At 38.8% G+C, this 18,441-nt stretch overlaps 1 protein-coding gene across 2 annotated transcripts in view; it reads left to right on the forward strand.

Moving 5' to 3' along the window:
• ADCY2 (adenylate cyclase 2) overlaps positions 1-18,441 on the forward strand; it is a 197,919-nt gene that overhangs the window by 56,113 nt on the left and 123,365 nt on the right. For both annotated transcript variants that reach the window (XM_062569786.1, XM_062569787.1), the window contains exon 3: positions 4,060-4,221. In XM_062569786.1, the coding sequence (XP_062425770.1) occupies positions 4,060-4,221 (162 nt within the window). The remainder of the gene's footprint in view (positions 1-4,059; positions 4,222-18,441) is intronic.

Below are 18,441 nucleotides of genomic sequence, written 5' to 3' on the forward strand. Positions count from 1 at the left end.
TTAGTGAAATTACCAAAAAGGGACCCCTGTGATAAGCAGTCAGAGTTATCAACTCCTAGGGTTTAAACAAGGTCATCAGACCATTGTTGGAAATAGTGGAAAAGAGCACGGCCAAGATTCAAGATCTATTGATAGGAGCTATTTCCATCTACATTTCTGATGAGAGTTTCTCTCCTAGCAATCCAAAGATGACTCATAGAGTCTCTATTAATTATCAGCTGGCATTTGTTGTAAAAAGACTTTTTTTTTCTGATGCTATGTTCAATGTACAAAAGTCAGTCTTGGTCTTTCCCTATTAAAGTGATGCCCATTAGTGGGAGAAAGTCAGTCTTGGTCTTTCCTTGTTAAAGTGATGCCCATTTATGGGAGAATAATAAAGCACTGAAATCATTCTTGTACCTTGAAAACCTGGGAGAGCTTGGAGAGTATCTCTGAAAATGATTGTTTCACAGAATGGTCACAGAATCACAAAATGTTTGAGGTTGAAAGGGACCTCTGGAGATCATCTAGTCCAATCTCCCTGCTCAAGCAAGGTCACCTAGTGCATGTTAGACAGGATCACATCCAGGTGACTGTTGAATATCTCCAGAGAAGGAGACTCCACAACCTCTCTGGGCAACCTGCTCTAGTGCTCTGTCACTCTCACAAGAAAGAAGTTTTTCCTCATATTCAGGTGGAACTTCCTGTGTTTCAGTTTGTGCCCGTTGCCTCTTGTCTTGTCGCATGACACCACTAAGAAGAGTCCAGCCCCATCCCCTTGACACCCTCCCTTAAGGTATTTGTAGACATTGATAAGCTCCCCCCTCAGTCTTCTCTTCCCCAGGCTAAAGAGGCCCAGTTCATGCAGCCATTCCTCGTAGGGCAGATGCCCCAGCCCTCTGATCATCCTTGAAGCCCTATGCTGGACTCTTCAGTAGCTCCATGTCTCTCTCGTTCTGGGGAGCCCAGAATTGGACACAGTACTTGAGATGAGGCCTCCCCAGGGCTGAGTAGAGTGGCAGAATCAGGGAGAAGGAAATTTATTAGAATGATATTTCTTGTATCTGCAACTTCTTTTGCTTACATCCTGCCTCCTGCTGTTTTTCCACTGGTCTGAGATTGATCCAGGATGAACAGAGTGGTGTGTTAAGCATAGAAAGGGGAAATTGGGGGTGCAAGATTCTGAGGAACCACTTTAAACACTGAACAGATATGCTTTTAGTACTCTGATTTGTGGAGCAGAATTTGAAACACAGCCTTACCATTCCCAGTACCAGTGGAAGAAACGCTTCTGCTTCTTTTAGGCTATGTAGAGTCTACAGGGTAACACCATAGCTAGTAGCTTCCAGTGTAGCAATGAATGGGGAGTGGGAAACTGCATCTCACTTCTTCAAGACATTCCTGTTCAGCAGGAACAGGACAGAACTTTCTCTGCTCAAGAGTAGTTTGCGTACCTGCCTCTGCTGCAAATCTGTTGATCTTGATCCGTATATAAGCATTCAGATGACTGCATTCCACACATTTTTGATCATATCCTTTTTTTAAGACAGTTTAAATTCTTCCTTGAATATTTTTATTCTTTTTAGAGTTTATTAGTAAGTGAAGTTTGTTTTCAAGAATGGAGCAAATGGAATAATATAAAATTACCAGTTAAAATAATGAGGAATGTAAACATAAGAACCAAAAATCCTTTGGTAATCTTTACCGTGAAAAGAATAGTCTTGAATGGATTTTCAGAATCTGAATGACACACTTCTACAATTCCAGTTTAATGCATACTACTCTATATTATAAACATACATACCTACCTCTTCTGAGTTGCAGCAGCGTTCTCAGACTAATATTTCACAACTTTGTAAGAGCCACCTTTTGATGCCATTAAACATCGAGTATTTATTTACATGCAGATATAAGAACTGACAGGTCAGTTTGTTACTGAGTATTCTTTATTATAGCTCCAGTCAAACTCAGCCTGTTTGGTGCTGAGTAACTCTAAATACATGCTGTCAAGAGAGGTCAACACTTCCAAAAATTCTTACTTGATTGTGATTGTGGAGCGTGGGAATTCTCCATTCATTTTGACCAAGGAAAGTAGTAGAATAGCTTACAGAAGGGATACTTGTTTACAGCAGTAGGACAAATTTGGAGTTGATACAGTATTATTCTAACTGCCTAGCTGCCTGTCACTAGAGGCACTGCAATATACCAAAATCCTTTTTATGTGCTTGGTAGACTGTTTTAAGACTGCTTAAGTCTTAAAACACTAGTGAGTCTTAGTAAGTGCCCTGCATATACCTTAAAGTGATGCATATTGCTTAGTCTAGGTCTAAACAAGCTGTATTCAGGCCTAGAAAATATGCAAGCCCTACTTTTTGGAGACCATCTAGTTCAACAAGGACAATTTTTTATTGTCTAGTCATAAAATTCTCACCAATATGTAAATGACTTCTGCTCCCCAGTCAATTAGAAAAAGAAACTTTGAAACAAAAAGCTTTTTTTCCTGAAGAGTCAGTGAGACTTGAATGCATTTGAAATCCTTCCCATAGGACTAGGGTCCAGGATTCTTCCTCAAGCCAGTCTCTAACTGGAAAGATGTCTTAGGAACTGAAGCTAGGATGACCCATTCTTAGATCCTTAGGCTTTTCCCCAGCCTTTCACAGACAGATGCTGCAGGATTTCTCCTTTCCAGCCAGCAAGAACTTTCTATATTTTTGCCAAGTTTTGAGAGCTACGTCTCTCGGTATCACAGGTGATTTTTACCAGGTCTGGGGAATTTGAAAATATCTGTCTTTCAGGACCCTTCTCTTACAAAGACAAGTTCTCACACCCTTTTCATTGCCATTAATTTTGCTAACACTCGATCACAGTTGACACTCTTAGGGAGGAATGAAGCTAAAGGGATACTTCTGTTTCTCTGTGCTATCAGTTGATGGATTGGGAGAGAAGAAGAATAGCCAAAGAATAGCCAAATGTCCCTTTGTTTTCCAGTTATTTGTTATCCTGTTACCTGTCATGTCCTTTGCAGTTATATTTTATTTCATGCCTTGACCTATTTGGCTCTATCCTTGTGTGTGCCTATTGGTGCTTTTACCAGAGCGGTCTCCTTCTATCCTTCCTAGGCATTGCGATCATTAGCGTTTTTGTGGTTTCAGGCTATACTAGGAGAAATGTTCATGTCCTGGATACAGTGTGGATTGGTTGCTGTGGGGGTATAATTGCATGGAGGGTGACACACTTTCAGAACTGTCCACTTATTAAATCTGTGCCCCAAATCCAGTTATACTTTTCAGATATGTGATGCAGTTTGGAACATACCTAATCTTTTGTGTATATAATGAAGAAGCACCTTTTGCTGCTGTTGTTTATATTGCTATCTGGAAAGTTTGTTCTGTAAAGTTAATGTGGATACTAGTACCTTTAATAAGAAGATAACAGTAAATTCTCCATAGGGGCTGTGATGGTCTGAAGTTATTTTTCATGTCCAAATATATGTATTGCCTTAAAATGTATTTTAATGGAATTTGATATACATCCTATAATTACTTGGGAAGCATAATCTTGTTAAATCAGAATGGTTCGCTGCACTTTGGCTTTATACATAATCTAAGGATCGTCTCTCGGCACTGGAATTCCTTAGAGTACCTTCAGATCTGTAGAGAGGTATATAAATTAATTGTTATGCAATGCAGCTGGCAACCAGAAAAATACTGATCCCAAGATTATGCTCTAATTGTAAACAAGATGATTAATAAAAAGTTGAAAACATAAATCTGAAGTTAAATTTGAGAGCTAAATAAGTTAGAGTATTGTGAAGTTATTGAACGATGAAATAGTATCTTGAAATTTCTTAAATCAAATATAATGCAATTTTTTCAAATTTTCCATTCCAAATTTTTCCTTCTTAAATGAATTCTTCCTAAATGAGTTTTCTGCAATGAATAGTGGTTAACAGTAATATTCCTATGAAAATCTGCTGTGTAACTTTATGCTGAAGACAGTTCAAAATTAAATGATACATTTTGAGTGTTATTCCAGAGTGAATTTGACATGCTTCTTCTTTTGTCTTGCTATTTCATGCAGGTATCATTTTTCCTGTTCATTATTTTTGTGGTTTATACCATGCTGCCCTTCAACATGAGAGATGCTATAGTTGCCAGTGTCTTGACCTCTGCATCTCATACCATTGTGCTGAGCGTGTGTCTATCAAGTACAGCTGTGGTAAAGGAGCACTTGGTCTGGCAGGTAAGTGTTTTGTGGAATTAAGAATTAATTTCACACTGAATCACCTGGTAAATGACACGGTAAGTACCCCAAATGGTGCTCAGGAATATAAATTGATCTTTGATTCAAAAAGCATTGTTCTTCCAAATATCCTGAGGTCAGCTGGGTTTAAAATCTCTTGTAAGACACTGCCTGTTCTCTTGAAGTCTGCTATAGGGACTTTTCTCTTACTACTCTCTTAGCTATTGTAATTGTAATTTGTAATTCCTATAATTCCATATATAGGAATTTTACAGCATCCTCTTGGCTGGGCCAGCTGATTAAGGAGAGCTGGCCAGACTTCATGGCATTTAGAGAACCTGGTGGTGTTGGCAGTCAGCTTTGGGCTTGCAATTGCTCTCTGACCCTTTCACTATAGGACACAGAATCACAGAATTATAGTATCACAGGACATGGTATGTATTAACACTATATCCAAATATAAGGAGTTGTTTTGCTGAAGATCTTTTAAATGGTGAAATACTACAGTATTTTTTGAGACATTATGAGGACCTTAGCCATCATTGATACCAACTTGTATTTTTAAGGAAAAATTTAGATTTTATTTTGAAAAGCAAATACATATTGTTTTCTGTATTATGTCATTTTAGAGAAACAGAATGCTCTTGCTTTTAGAAAATTCTTTTCATTTCGTCACTGAAGCGACACTGATGCTAGTCTATTTAATCCACTGATTATTTATTTAAAAGTAAATATATATATTTTTTTTTTGTAAAGATAACAGTAGAACAAGAAAGGAAGACATCCTGCTATCTGTTGTATCATGAAGTGGGGTATGATATCTACTTTTCTTTTAAGTTATTTGAGCCTTATCTTGAAAAATATTGTGCCTCAAAAGATAATGTCAAAATTGCGGTGATTTTACAGAAATCATGCCTTGTAAGTTTTAGTTCTAGAAGATACATTTTATTTCCAGACATGGCTGCTGAAGAAGTGTGTTATTTGAGATATTGAAATTGAAATCTCATTAAAAAAAGATGCAGTCCTTTGCAGAAATTTTCAAATGGTGAGATAAATGGCTCTGCTTTTCTCTTACTGATTTAGGTTACCTGTGTCTCTGGTGCTGACACTGCTGAGTTGCACTGTATGTTAAGCAAAGGCCATGCTCTTCTGCAGTCGATATAGTATTTCAATAATACAGTAATACGGCTATTGATTATTGTAGTTGAATGAATCAAGGAGAATTTTATTCTTGGTTTTATGTTGACCTATAATTTTTATTCTGGGAGTATGTATGCTATTAAAGCAGTATTAATATGTTTGCTACTTCATTTCTAAAACTATGCTTTGGATTAGAGTGGCTATTTGTAGAACTTATTTATTTTTCCTACCTATATTTATAGCCCATTAATTTTGGTACAACTAAGGTAGTACTTTCCAAAGGTGTTACTTTTAGACACAGCTTGCCTCTAGAATCAAAAGAAATAAACTATGGGCTCTGTGGTACAATTAGGGTTTTTCATCTCTTCCCTAACTTCCAGTTTCATTTGGAAAGTATGGAAGTCTTTGAGCAATTTTTAAATTTGTTAAGAGTATTTCCAGGAGATATTTTCTCTCTTTGCAAAGTGTATTAAATATTCTGAGTAGTTTGACACTTCCTGAAACTACTGAGTGCACTTGGTTGTTATGAATGTGTGGAAGGGCATAATTCATTAACATAATATATTAGGCCCTCTGTACGCCTTCTGGTTACTATATCAGCAATATACCCTAAGCTGGTATAGAATAAATGTGTGTAATTACCAAAAAAAAGGGGGGGGGGGGAGAAACTCAAAACAGAGCTAGGGTAACTTCATTAAGCTCAGTCATTAAAGTCCAGAGATGTGGAATTGCCAATAGGTTGAAATGTGAAAGTTTTAGAGAAACACTTTCAGGACCAAGTTGAGCAAACCTGGCTTACAGAGCTACACTTGACTTTGACAAATATATTATTTTGATTTCAAGGCAAGTAGTTTGTCTCAGCAAAACAGAAAATACACAATGCTGACAGCAATTAATGGCATATTTTCCTTCTGGCAAGGATTTTTTCCCAGAGACAGAGAAATATGCACTTAAGGAGCAGAAAAACAGTGGTATAACCAATTTACCTGTGAGTAAAGGTCTGATGATATAGCATATGCAAATGTTTGAATTGCCATTTTGAATGACTTCTGTTATCAGTAAAGAATATATACACATGTATGACTTTCTGCTGAAAAAGGAGCCTTAAATTGGTTTATCCAGACCCTGTCAGTGAAGTCTTAAATATTCCTGGCCAGAAAAATTTAACTTTACCATCTCCTGGGCAGTCTATTCCACTTTAATTTTGCTCATACTAAGTTTCCCCTGGAGGAATTTGTACTTGTTGCCTCTTGTCCTGGCACTGTGCGTCCTTCTGAAGAGAGTGCCTCTGTCTTTTTTGTAACTATGAACTGAATGCCTTCTTTGCTTCAGTCTTCACTGCTAAGGGCAGCCCTCATGAACCCCAGAGCCTGGAGACAAGGGAGAAAGTCTGGAGAAAGGAAGACTTCCCTTTGGTTGTGGAGGATAGGATTAGTGATCATTTAGGCGAACCTGACATTCACAAATCCACAGGCCCTGCTGGGGTGCACTCACAAGTACTGAGGCAGCTAGTGGATTTTGTTGCCAGGCCACTCTCCATCATCTTTGAAAGGTCCTGGAGAACTGGAGAGGTGCCTGAAGACTGGAAGAAAGCCAGATCACTCCAGTCTTCAAACAGGGCAAGAAGGCAGGAAATTACAGGTCAGCCAGCCTCCCCTCCATCCCTGGAAAGGTGATGGAACAGCTCATTCTGGATGTCATCTCCAAGCATGTGGAGGAAATACAGAGGAAAAGAAGGTGATCAGTAGCCAGCATGGATTCACCAAGGGGAAATCATGCTTAACCAAGCCTTCTGTGATGGAATGGCTGGGTAGATGAGGGCAGAGCAGCGGACGTTGTGTACCTTGACTTCAGCAAGGCTTTTGACACTGTCACCCATAACATCTTCCTAAATAAGCTCAGGAAGTGTGGGTTACATGAGTGGACAGTGAGGTGGGTTGAGAACTGGCTGAAAGGCAGAGCTCAGAGGGTTGTCATCAGTGGTGTGGAGTATAGTTGGAGGCCTGTGGCTAGTGGAGTTCCCCAGGGCTCAATACTGGGTCCCATCCTGTTCAACTTTTTCATCAATGACCGGGATGAGGGGACAGAGTGCCTCCTCAGCAGGTTTGCTGATGGTACCAAGCTGGGAGGAGTGGCTGATACACCAGAGGGCTGTGTTGCCATTCAGAGAGACCTGGACAGGCTGGAGAGCTGGGCAGAGAGGAACCTCATGAGGTTCAACAAGGGCAAGTGCAGAGTCCTGCACTTAGGGAGGAATAACTCCGTGTACCAGTACAGGCTGGGGGCTGACCTGCTGGAAAGCAGCTCTGCAGAGAAGTGCAAAAATAAGAGAAGCAGGGAGTGCTGGTGGACAACAAGCTGACTGTGAGCCAGCCATGTGCCCTTGTGGCCAAGAAGGCCAGTGGTGTCCTGGGAAGAGTGCATTAGGAAGAATGTTGCCAGCAGATCGAGGGAGGTGATCCTGCCCTTCTACTCAGCCCTGGGGAGGCCTCATCTTGAGTACTGTGTCCAGTTCTGGGCTCCCCAGAACAAGAGAGACATGGAGCTACTGGAGAGAGTCCAGCGTAGGGCTACAAAGATGATCAGAGGACTGGATCATCTGCCCTACGAGGAATGGCTGCATGAACTGGGCCTCTTTAGCCTGGGGAAGAGAAGACTGAGGGGGGAGCTTATCAATGTCTACAAATACCTTAAGGGAGGGTGTCAAGGGGATGGGGCTGGACTCTTCTTAGTAGTGTCATGCGACAAGACAAGAGGCAACGGGCACAAACTGAAACACAGGAAGTTCCACCTGAATATGAGGAAAAACTTCTTTCTTGTGAGAGTGACAGAGCACTAGAGCAGGTTGCCCAGAGAGGTTGTGGAGTCTCCTTCTCTGGAGATATTCAACAGTCACCTGGATGTGATCCTGTCTAACATGCACTAGGTGACCTTGCTTGAGCAGGGAGATTGGACTAGATGATCTCCAGAGGTCCCTTTCAACCTTACCCATTCTGTGATTCTGTGAACTATCTTTTACATATTAGAAGTCTGTGATAAGATTTCCTCTGAACCTTCTCTCTTCCCAGATGAGCAAACCCATTTCTTTCAACCTTTCTCATATGTCAAGTTCTCCTACCATCTAATCATCTTAGTAGCATTCTACTTGACCTTCTTTAGCTCTTCACTATCTACTCGTGACACTAGTTTGTTTCGTATCCCTTAGCATATTGAAAATCAATCATACCTTCAGTTTATCAGTAGAGAAAAATCTATGTTCAAAAGTATGTGATTATTTGGAGATTAGGTAGGCACTTGCTTACTGTTTCTATCATTCCGTTTGCTTTCCTATTTGGCACTAAAAATTGACTTCAGTAAAGCTGAAGGGCTTAACGTGCTTTTGATTATTCTTAGCAGTGTGCATGCAGTCAGAGATACTGAGATTAAAGCCTCCTATTGAGATAAAGAATCCTTCATCAATCTTTCTTCTAGTTGCATGATCTAATTCCTTTTTGAAGTAGGCATGTCTTTCAGGAGAAAGAAATAAAAAACAATCTTGATTTGAAAATTGGTAAATAGGAAGATCTTCCACAAACCTTTTTTTTTTTTGTTTTGTTTTGTTTTGTTTTGTTTTTTTATGGTTATTGACTGCTAGTGTTAAAAATTTTGCCTCCTTTTTCTAGTAGGAATTTCTCTAGGCTCATATCTGGCCTTTGGATCTTACTTTTTTGTCCCGTAGACTGGCAGACCCAATGGCATCACATTTCTTTTGAAATGAGAGTGCTTCTAGACTATCATAACACTCATGATAGTCTCATAAGCTTTTCCGCAATGAAATAACTGAGCTGCCTACTTTTGTACTAACTAAGCCTTTTATTACTTTTGTAGTTTCTTGAGTCTTTATCTGTGCTTCATCAACATGTTTCCTGCAACATGGACATTAGTATTAGGGGAAGACTCTAGTAGCAATTGCAATTGTCAAATGTTTTTCAGTCTTGGTTTATAAGAAAGTAACTGCTTATGCATGTTTTCTGTTGACAGTTTTAATCGTAACCCTAACCAGGCACAAGGTCTAGAACCTGGTTCTCTCCTCCTTCTACCTAGGAGAGTATCTATTTAGGTGGAGATGTCACACTTTGGTTTATTTTCTGTCTTCTGGTGGCCTAGTGGTTAGAAGCACTGCAAAAGAGAACATGACTCTAGTCATGTTTCTAGAGCATTTGTCTAAAAGAATTCAATGACTTAACATCGCTTTCAGGTATTGCTGGAATGAAAAGTATTTCCCCGCTGTAAACAAATACTGTTTCTCCTTAAACCAGGACAGATACTAATCAAATGCTTGTGCTTTTCCAGCTTTATTGTCAACAGCCTGACTTCTGTGATCTCATAGAGGGCTGATACTGTCATTAGAGGTCAATTTGTTCCTAATTTTTTAAAAATAAGCTAACCCAAATACATATATGCTCTAAGCTTTCAATTTTTTCCTGTATAAATAGTGTATGCAGGAGAATATTTTTGTCTTTTAAAAATGTTGTTTTTACTTTCTTAACAGGCAGTTTTGTTGCTTATGTGATCTTTTTTATTTCTTAGCTGTAGCTAAATGTTTTCCAGACTCTGGCTAAATAGCTCCAAACTATCATTCATGTTTTTTTTTTTTTTTGTTTGTTTGTTTGTTTAAGCTGGAGTTTTCCTTGCTTTTTTGGATTTTATTGGCTGTTCCTCAAAGCACTGTAAAAGGTGTCCATTTTGAAGGTATACAATTTTAACTGTGACAGCATATATATATATATATATATACATATATATATATATATATATGTTTGTTTGTTTGGACACTATTCAAGACTGCATATAGAAAAAGGTATCATATTGTGATAACTTTTACATAAGTTGCTACTGTGATCAGTTGCTTTCTTCTAGCCTGGCTAGATTCTAAGGTAACATTCTGTCCTGGTGGACAAAACAGATGCTAAATTAAAGTTTTGTTAATTACCAGGATGTTTAATTTGGAAATTCTAAAGATTCCAGTACACCAGATCTTGTGCCCTGAGCAGTAGCTAGACTGAGGTCTCTTACTATTCCATGGATTTTATTCTCTGTGTTAAGAACAGCTAAAGAAAAAGCTGCTGCCCTCGTCTCATGATTTACTGGTGTGTGTACACTAGATAGAACTCCAGATAATGTTTCTATGATTTCTGCTTCATAGATTTTCCGATAATTTGTTTCCAATTTGATTTTTTTAAAAAAACATATGGATACTCTTAAAATTTAGGTAGATAATTTTGAGAGCACGTGGCAGGTCGTCTTTTTGGCTACTTATAAAGCTGCTGTCAGGGTCCTCATGACTGGATGATAGTGTTTCTGCCCTGAGAAAACCTGCAGCAGGAAGCCCATGCTGAACCAGTATGTGCTGCTGGACTGTTTGCCAAAGCTTACCACTGCTTATAGAATTCCCCTTGCTTCCCCTGACCTGTGAATCATAATTCTATGATTTTTTTTTTTTAGCAAGAGTCATGAGATGAAATTTTTATAGTTTAAAAAAATTTTAAAATATATGGTTTTAAAAATCATTTTGGAAACAAATTATTGGAAAAATCTATGAAGCAGAAATCATAAAAATGAAATGAAACCTTTTGAATGCCTAACATGTTTTGCAATTTCTATTTAAATGAAATCTGTGAAAGAACCTACCTATATGTAAATCACAAATATTTACATACATCTATTTAGCATTTTTTAGACTTAATAGTACTTCTTAAACTTTTATATCTCATCAGATCATAGGAATTTCAATGGTCTGAACAGCTAAAACCTACTCCTGTGGGTTGAGTTACCCCATAGTACACTTCTACCTAAAATACCTTTTTTGAAGGAGATGCAGGACAGTTGTCTGTGAAGAAAATGCAGCTTAAATGACTGTGCTTTCTCCAACACAGTTACACATAATGAGCGGCTGTTACCACTGCTGAAGCAGTGGAGGGCAGTGACTGCTGCTGGAAGGAGGGAGGCTGGGTTCTTGTAGCAGCAGCTGCTGCTGTCCCTGCCCTCACCCAGCCCTTTTCCCCTTCCTTCTCTCCGCCTTGGTAGCAGCCTGGCTCACTGGTTTGTGCAGCAGCTGCAAAGCAGCTCGAGAGAGGAATGCTATAGAGTGGCTAGCTCAGTACAGTAGGCATATCTTTATAAATGTGCATGTTTATTTCCCTTTGATTTTATACTTAAATCCAGGCATGTATTAATCTCAACTGTTACTTCTTTTTACCTAACTTTTTTACAATCTGCAGATATGCTTTGTTTCATATATTCTCCAAGACTGTCTGAACAATCGGGATATGCTTATGAAAAGTCCAGTTTCATGTAAGAGTATAGCTATGTAGGAGAATGCATAATTCCATTTCATAGTGTACAAGCATAACATGGAGAATGTGATCATTTTCCAGAAGCTCTCCAGTCATGTAAAGAGAAGACCTGCAATACCTAATAAGATAGAAAATTCAGCAAAGACTTGAACTTGCAATGCCAAGTTAAAGTGAGATCTTGTGGGCAGAAAGCCATGCAGCTTTTCCAGAGCAGCTCTTACCCGCAACACAAAATAAGCATGTTAGAAATGCATCAAAAATAGTTCTCATGAGATGTGTTAGAAATCATCGAAGTAAATAGAAATCATGAAAGTAAATAGTAAATGTCTCCCCTTTTTTAAATGGAAATATCTCCAGTTAGCTTTGAGCCTTAAGATAAGGCTTTACTAAAAGCTCTTATTTCCTTTTAAGTCCACTCCATTTAAGTTAATATTTATATCAGCAAAGATTTTCACCTTGTATAATTATTTGTCACTCTTGTACTACTTTACCTTACATTTCTGGTCCCCCAAATTACAATTTTATTATAGCAGTTTTAATTTCCCAATATATAAATGTCTTGGATCAAGAAATCTGTGATACTTTAATTCAATGATAAAATGTCTAAGTTAGAATGCTCAATATTAAGGCTGTTATATCCCCAAGAACCTAAGAAAGTTAAATTACTGGAAATCTCAGTACTTCTGAACTGGAACAAAAAATGTGCTGAACTTCCCTCTCATATTACAATGCTTGAGCAGCAGCTAAGGTCTTACCATAGGGAATACCTTTTGCAAGAGGAGCCATATTCCATAACCTTCTAAGGAATATATTGACTTACATAACTTACTAGTGGAAGGTTAAAACTATATGCATTTAGAATTTTGTAATAGTGTCCCTCCAGGTAATTTTTCTAGTGTAAACAATCTTTAATTACTTCAACTAAGCTGATGTTAGCTTTTCTCTTTCTATTTTACAGACCTTGTCTAGCCTTTTCAGTTACATGATATGCTTATGACCTGGTATTCTAAGTCAGCTTTGTAAGTTACTCTTCCTCCTACAGCTGGGGTATAAAATTCAGAGCAAGCTCCTAGCTCATGACATGGTGGCTGCTCATTTTGTGTGCTCATAGAGTTCCTACCTATCTTTCCATGTTATTTTCAAGAATGTAGTAGTAGAAAACTGCCTTTTGTTGTTCCACGTTGCCCCATCCTGACAGCCATTTTTAGTGCAAGGTGAAATAAGAGGGATCATGAGCACAAACATGTCTTGTGCCATGAGGAAGCCTCGGGTGTGACAGAACTCAGTTGGCACGCCCTCTCCCCAAGTTACCGACTTCCTGAAGTTATAGAGGTTTGGGCCTCCATCTCTTGAAAAATATCTGGAATAGGATATGAACTTTTCATTTATCCTCTGATCTGCCTAATCCTCTGATGCTAAGTTGCTAATTAGTCAGCAGAATTTCTCTTCTTATCATCCGCCAAGATTTTATACTTCTACAAATTCTTGTCAATACTCACGCTTGAAAGCCCTTGCGTAGATGTCCCTTCCCTCAAACAACTTTTTACTGCATATTGGTCCTCAGTCCATTTCGGTGTAGTGATGGCTGCCAAGCTATTTGGCTTTTAATTGGATTGTTAACGACAGCCTCTGTGTACCAGTGTTGTAGGGGCTGTTGTAACATGTAGTGAAATCAGTTCATGCTCCAAAAAACCAATCAGATGCCAGAAACAAATAGTGTGAAACAAACTGATACTGCATGGGTTTATTCTTAGAAGCTGCAACTATGCTCCTGATAGAGCAGAAATTGTTTTCTAACTCTGAAGCTGGCAGCACAGTAAAGCTTATATTTACATACCTGAATTTCCACTCCATCTTACTTCCCAGAACAGACTGGCCAGGTCTTAAGTACATTTGGGGAATAATTTGGGGCATGTTCTGTTCCCTAAGCCATACCAAGACCATGACACTGAGCCCAACTCTAGTATCTCTGAATAAACAATAGCAGAGTTAATGCACAACTTTTTACATTGTCTTACCAGGTGATTTAGACCCAAACAATGTGGGTCTTCAGAAGATTCAACTGATGACAGATACACAGAACTAAAGCAGGCTGAAAGATGGTCTATACAGTACAGGTGGTCTATATAATAATTAAGGCCTCAGGTGGGCATGAAACCTGAACAAAATCAGCCCAAATAATCCCAGCAGATATTTGTGCTCAGTGCTGCTGAGGGAAATGAGCACCCTCTTGAATCCTGAAGCGGAGGAAATTTTCTCCTTGATTCCCGAGCAGGAATGATCCATTCCATTGATCCCGTAGGGCTGTGAGGCATGCAAAAGACTGGTTATGCTGCTATTCTTACTCCAGGTATTGCCTGTCTCCGCTGAGATTCATGTGATGAGCTTTAAACCAGGGAAAATAATTCTATCCAGTCCCTATTCAGGTAACTACTCAAACTCTAAAGCATGAGATTTAGATTTTTTTTTTTTTTTTTTTAGACAGGAACACTGTTATCTTTCAGAAGCCAAAACTGACTTTTGTGCTGAAGAGGTAAAAAGGGAAGATGTGTTTGTTTAAAAGATTTTCTAAGGTCCACCTTTGAATAAATCTTTCTTATCATTAATACTGTCCCATCTTTTATGGTCTTAAGTTTAGCGACAGCTCTGTCACAGCAAGATTTGTTTAGGCTAACATGTGGATGTAACATGTTAGGCTAACTTCCATAACTGTGGAAGTAATTATATGCACTATAATTACTTGCCATACTTTGTCTCAACACTATTGAAGATGAGATCTTGCCCAAATAATTTGCAGCAAGAAGAGACTGTGTTCTGATCAGCATTTATTCAATACATAGTTCTACTGAAGTTGTTAGGATTATTCAAGAAAGTTAGCAGTAGCTTGTATGTGAGAGCTTCACAGTCCAACTGTGAATGAGATGTGCAGTAATGCTGGTTCCTATAGTATGCAGATGCTGAAGCAGAGTTTCAGTTTCTGGTGGAAATCCTATGGGGTTTTGTTGACAGTTTCCAAACGCTGTTGGAAACCTTTACATACAGACACACACGGACTTCCCCTCTTTGAGGGGGACATTTTGGATTCTTACACAGTGGTTGGCCAATGGCAAGAAACCTCATTAAAATTTGGTCTGTGGAAAGGACTGCCCATAGCGACAACAATAAACACTTCCAGGTTGTCTGCATGGTCTATCCAACGGACACAGGTTAGGAGGCAGTCATGGAGAAAGAAATGATGTGACACCCAAAGAGACTTTTGCTGTAGTGACGGTGTCCTGTGAATTTATCTGGGCAGTGAGGTCGTGGCATTTCAGCTGAGGTCTCTGGTGCTAATGTACTACGTAGGTCCACTCACTTATCATATTCAATTAATTTCATAACATCCAATCCTTTCAAGTTGGTTGGGACTCTTAGAACCTGTATTTGATTTTTTTCCCTTTTCTTTTTAGTAAAATAAAAATAGAGAAGGACTTTGAAAGCAATAGAAGAGAACAAATGGTTGTGATATTAAAAAAGACATGAAGCAAAAAAAAAAAAAAAAAAAGATGAGGTGAACAAGAAGAAACAGAGAAACAGATTGGAAATTATTCATGCAAAAACAATGACAAAAGCATAAATGCTAATAAGCAAGAGAGATGGAATGCTGAAAAATTAATGAATAGATAATAGGACACCTTTGATAATACTCTGTTGCCTGTATAATTTGCTCTAAGTGACCTCCACTAATTTCTTTGTAAACATATTCCAAATCTTCGTGTTGATAGACCTGGACTCTGTCAGTAACCTTTAATCTCTTGTTTGGTTAGGGTAGAACATAATTAAAAATCCCAATGGCAAGCTCTGGGCCTAAATGGTGGTAGATCTCAGGTGGTAAAATTCTGGCACTTTGTCTTCTGTTATGAGGAAACAACATAATTAGTGTGAGTGACGTTCATCATTGCTATAACATCCCCACCAGTGACTCCATCTCTCTTCAAACAACTGCTGGCCTAAAAAATTGTGACAACTGTACCCAGCCAGTTCTCTCTGGAAAAAAACATGTCCCTTACTTACTGGTTGCATCCACATGAGACTGAGATTCTTTCTGGCTAATGTCAATGTCTGTTCTTTACAAACTCCACTGACTCTTCCCAAATTGGATCAGCCCCATTGCCTAGGGGAGATGCCTACCAGATGAGTCAATGAGAGACTCAGCTCTCCAGGTCACCTTGCAGACTGAGGAGGGCTACTGCACACAGGGGAAGAACATTTGAGGATTGCACAAGACTCAGTATAGGAGGTTTTATGGAAGAACCACGATGGGGAGAGGGAGTGATCAAAGTGGTTTGGGGAGGAACAAATTTTGACCAGCTACCAGAGCAGCTTGGCTCCGGTAGCAATTCCAGCTACTGGAGAGACTTAGTGCCTGTGGCCAGTTGCTAGGCATTCATATTGTTCATGTGTATATATTTTTTTCACTAACAAGCTTTCATTTGGATCAGTCAGGGAGGGGAAACAGGATCAGGCCATTGGTGCTGTTTGTGTTTGCATGAGTGTTGTGTTTTCTCTCTGTGTGGGCAGCCACGTAGATATATGCGGTGTGTATATGTACATATGGGCTTATCAGGAAGTTTTTCTCCTGGATGGACCTGGGGACATGTGGCTGCAGCGGCCTCGCCACTGTCAGGCTACCAGAGTCAGCAATCCTGAGCAAAGATCAGAACCTTTATTTTCTTTACAAATGAATGCTTTAGATGTCTAGCATTTTCTGTTGGTCATCTTAAAAAAAAAAAGAAGTCACAATTCTTTTCTACAAAAAAAGATCAGTACTAGGTAAATAAAATCACAGAAAATCATTTGCCTCTTGAATATTGCATGCGGTTGTTTCTTTTATTAGAGTAGCTGTGGTTTTAAGTTTACTGTAATCTTTTTACACCTGCAAAAATCTGTGGAGGAAGAATTACAGATATCCCATTCCCTGGTCTTCAGTGTTACATGAGGTGGCGTATGCCCTTTCATCTCATGATATGGGAGCTGTTCCTTCTCTGGGCATCCCTTCCCTCTTTAATGATATAAGGGACATGCCCTGAATCCCTGGGCTACGGTCATAGTGAGAGTGATTAAACTTTATATTGCCTTCTGGGAGTTGCAAGCATATGTATGACTGATTTACCTCTCGAAATTTGCGGATCAGTGCCAGAGTTGCAGGCAACCACTGAAATGACTAAGGCAGCTCTTCGATGGCCAACAAAAATTGTCACAGACAGTCTGTGACAGCAATGTCAGAAGGAGAGCAGTGTAATTAATGTTAGGAACAATTCAGATGATTTGATGTGAAGAATAATGGGGACTGAAGAGCGAAGATGGTCAAGCAAGAGTTGGAGGGAGGGAGGGAGAGAGAAAGAACATCCAAGGCTGTTCAGGGATTGTCCTAATTTGCCCGCACATTAACTGTTTCAGCATGATGCCCCTGTGTATCTCTGCTCTTTCACAGCTGACACGCATGCATAGTTAATTAAATTGACCTGTTTTGCACTACTGAAACAAAAATAATTCCTCCCTGCTTAAAAATTGTGACTGCATGCCTGCATTTTGTTACCTCTGAAAGCAGCCTTCAGCTTGCATCGGCTCTAACCTCACAAAGGCCAGAAATTCAGCATTTTCTCTGAGCCTGGTAAATCTGGTATTTTCCTTATAAATTGCTGGAACTTTTCTGCCATTATTTTCTTTCTCTTTTCATTACCTCACACCCTAATTGGTAATCCATTTTCACCCATTTCTTCTATTTCTTACAAACCTGTTTCTTACCTCTATTTCTGACAATTTTTTTTTTTAATGCAGAGATTTTTCTTTTAACCTTCAAAAATGCTACATCTTGCTTGACAAAGTCTTGTGGCAAACACATTTGGAGGCTTAACTGCAATATAAGAACTATCTTTTTTGTTTCAAATCTCCCATCATCTATTTCTTTTGAGTACCCCAAATTCTAACACAAGGAAAGACTTGATCTCAGTTCACACTCTCCAGGCTATTTGAGATTTGATAGATCTCAGTCACACCTCCTCTATTATCTTTTTTTTCCAGGTAAATGAATTCTAACTTCTCTCTCCTTTTTTAGAAGCCATTCTATAATTTAGATCTTTGTTGCCTTTCTGTGATCTGAAACGTGTTTCCCCCATACACAGTGTGAAAGCAGAGTCTGAACAACAGGAAATTCATTAATGCTTTGTATCAGACTTGTTTAGTGAGGAAGTAAGTCATCTGAAATTGTGATGACTCTAGGCAAAGAGGGGGAAAAAGTGACAAACCTGATCCTGAAAGCAAGAGTAAATTAATGTTGTCAGCAGAGGAAATAAACTCTTTGAGCAGAGGAAGACCCATGCGAGTTTTGAGTTAAGATTTATCATTTTGGCTTAAAAACATGTACATGCTTCTGTAATATGTGAAGGAGTCTCAGAAGAATTGTTATGTATTTACTAGAATGAGATGTGAGAAATATTTGCTTTTCTTGTCAGAAGTTAAGATGCTGAGATCTGTTTTTACTTAAAGTCATTCTGAAGGAGAGGAGAATGACTGTGATTATAGTGTATTACACTGAAACCTCAGCAGTTAGCATTGGTTTTTACTGACCTGTTTTTGTTTTTTTTTTTTTTTTGAGATTGACTGGTTTTTTTCTTAATTTAAACAATGCCAAATTAAGATTTTGGAAGCTAAATCTTTTTTTAAAAAACCCTTTCTATATCCGTGTTGCTTGTGATGTGTGAAA

This window comes from Rhea pennata, chromosome 2, assembly GCF_028389875.1.
Source record: "Rhea pennata isolate bPtePen1 chromosome 2, bPtePen1.pri, whole genome shotgun sequence".
NCBI classification, from domain to species: domain Eukaryota; kingdom Metazoa; phylum Chordata; class Aves; order Rheiformes; family Rheidae; genus Rhea; species Rhea pennata.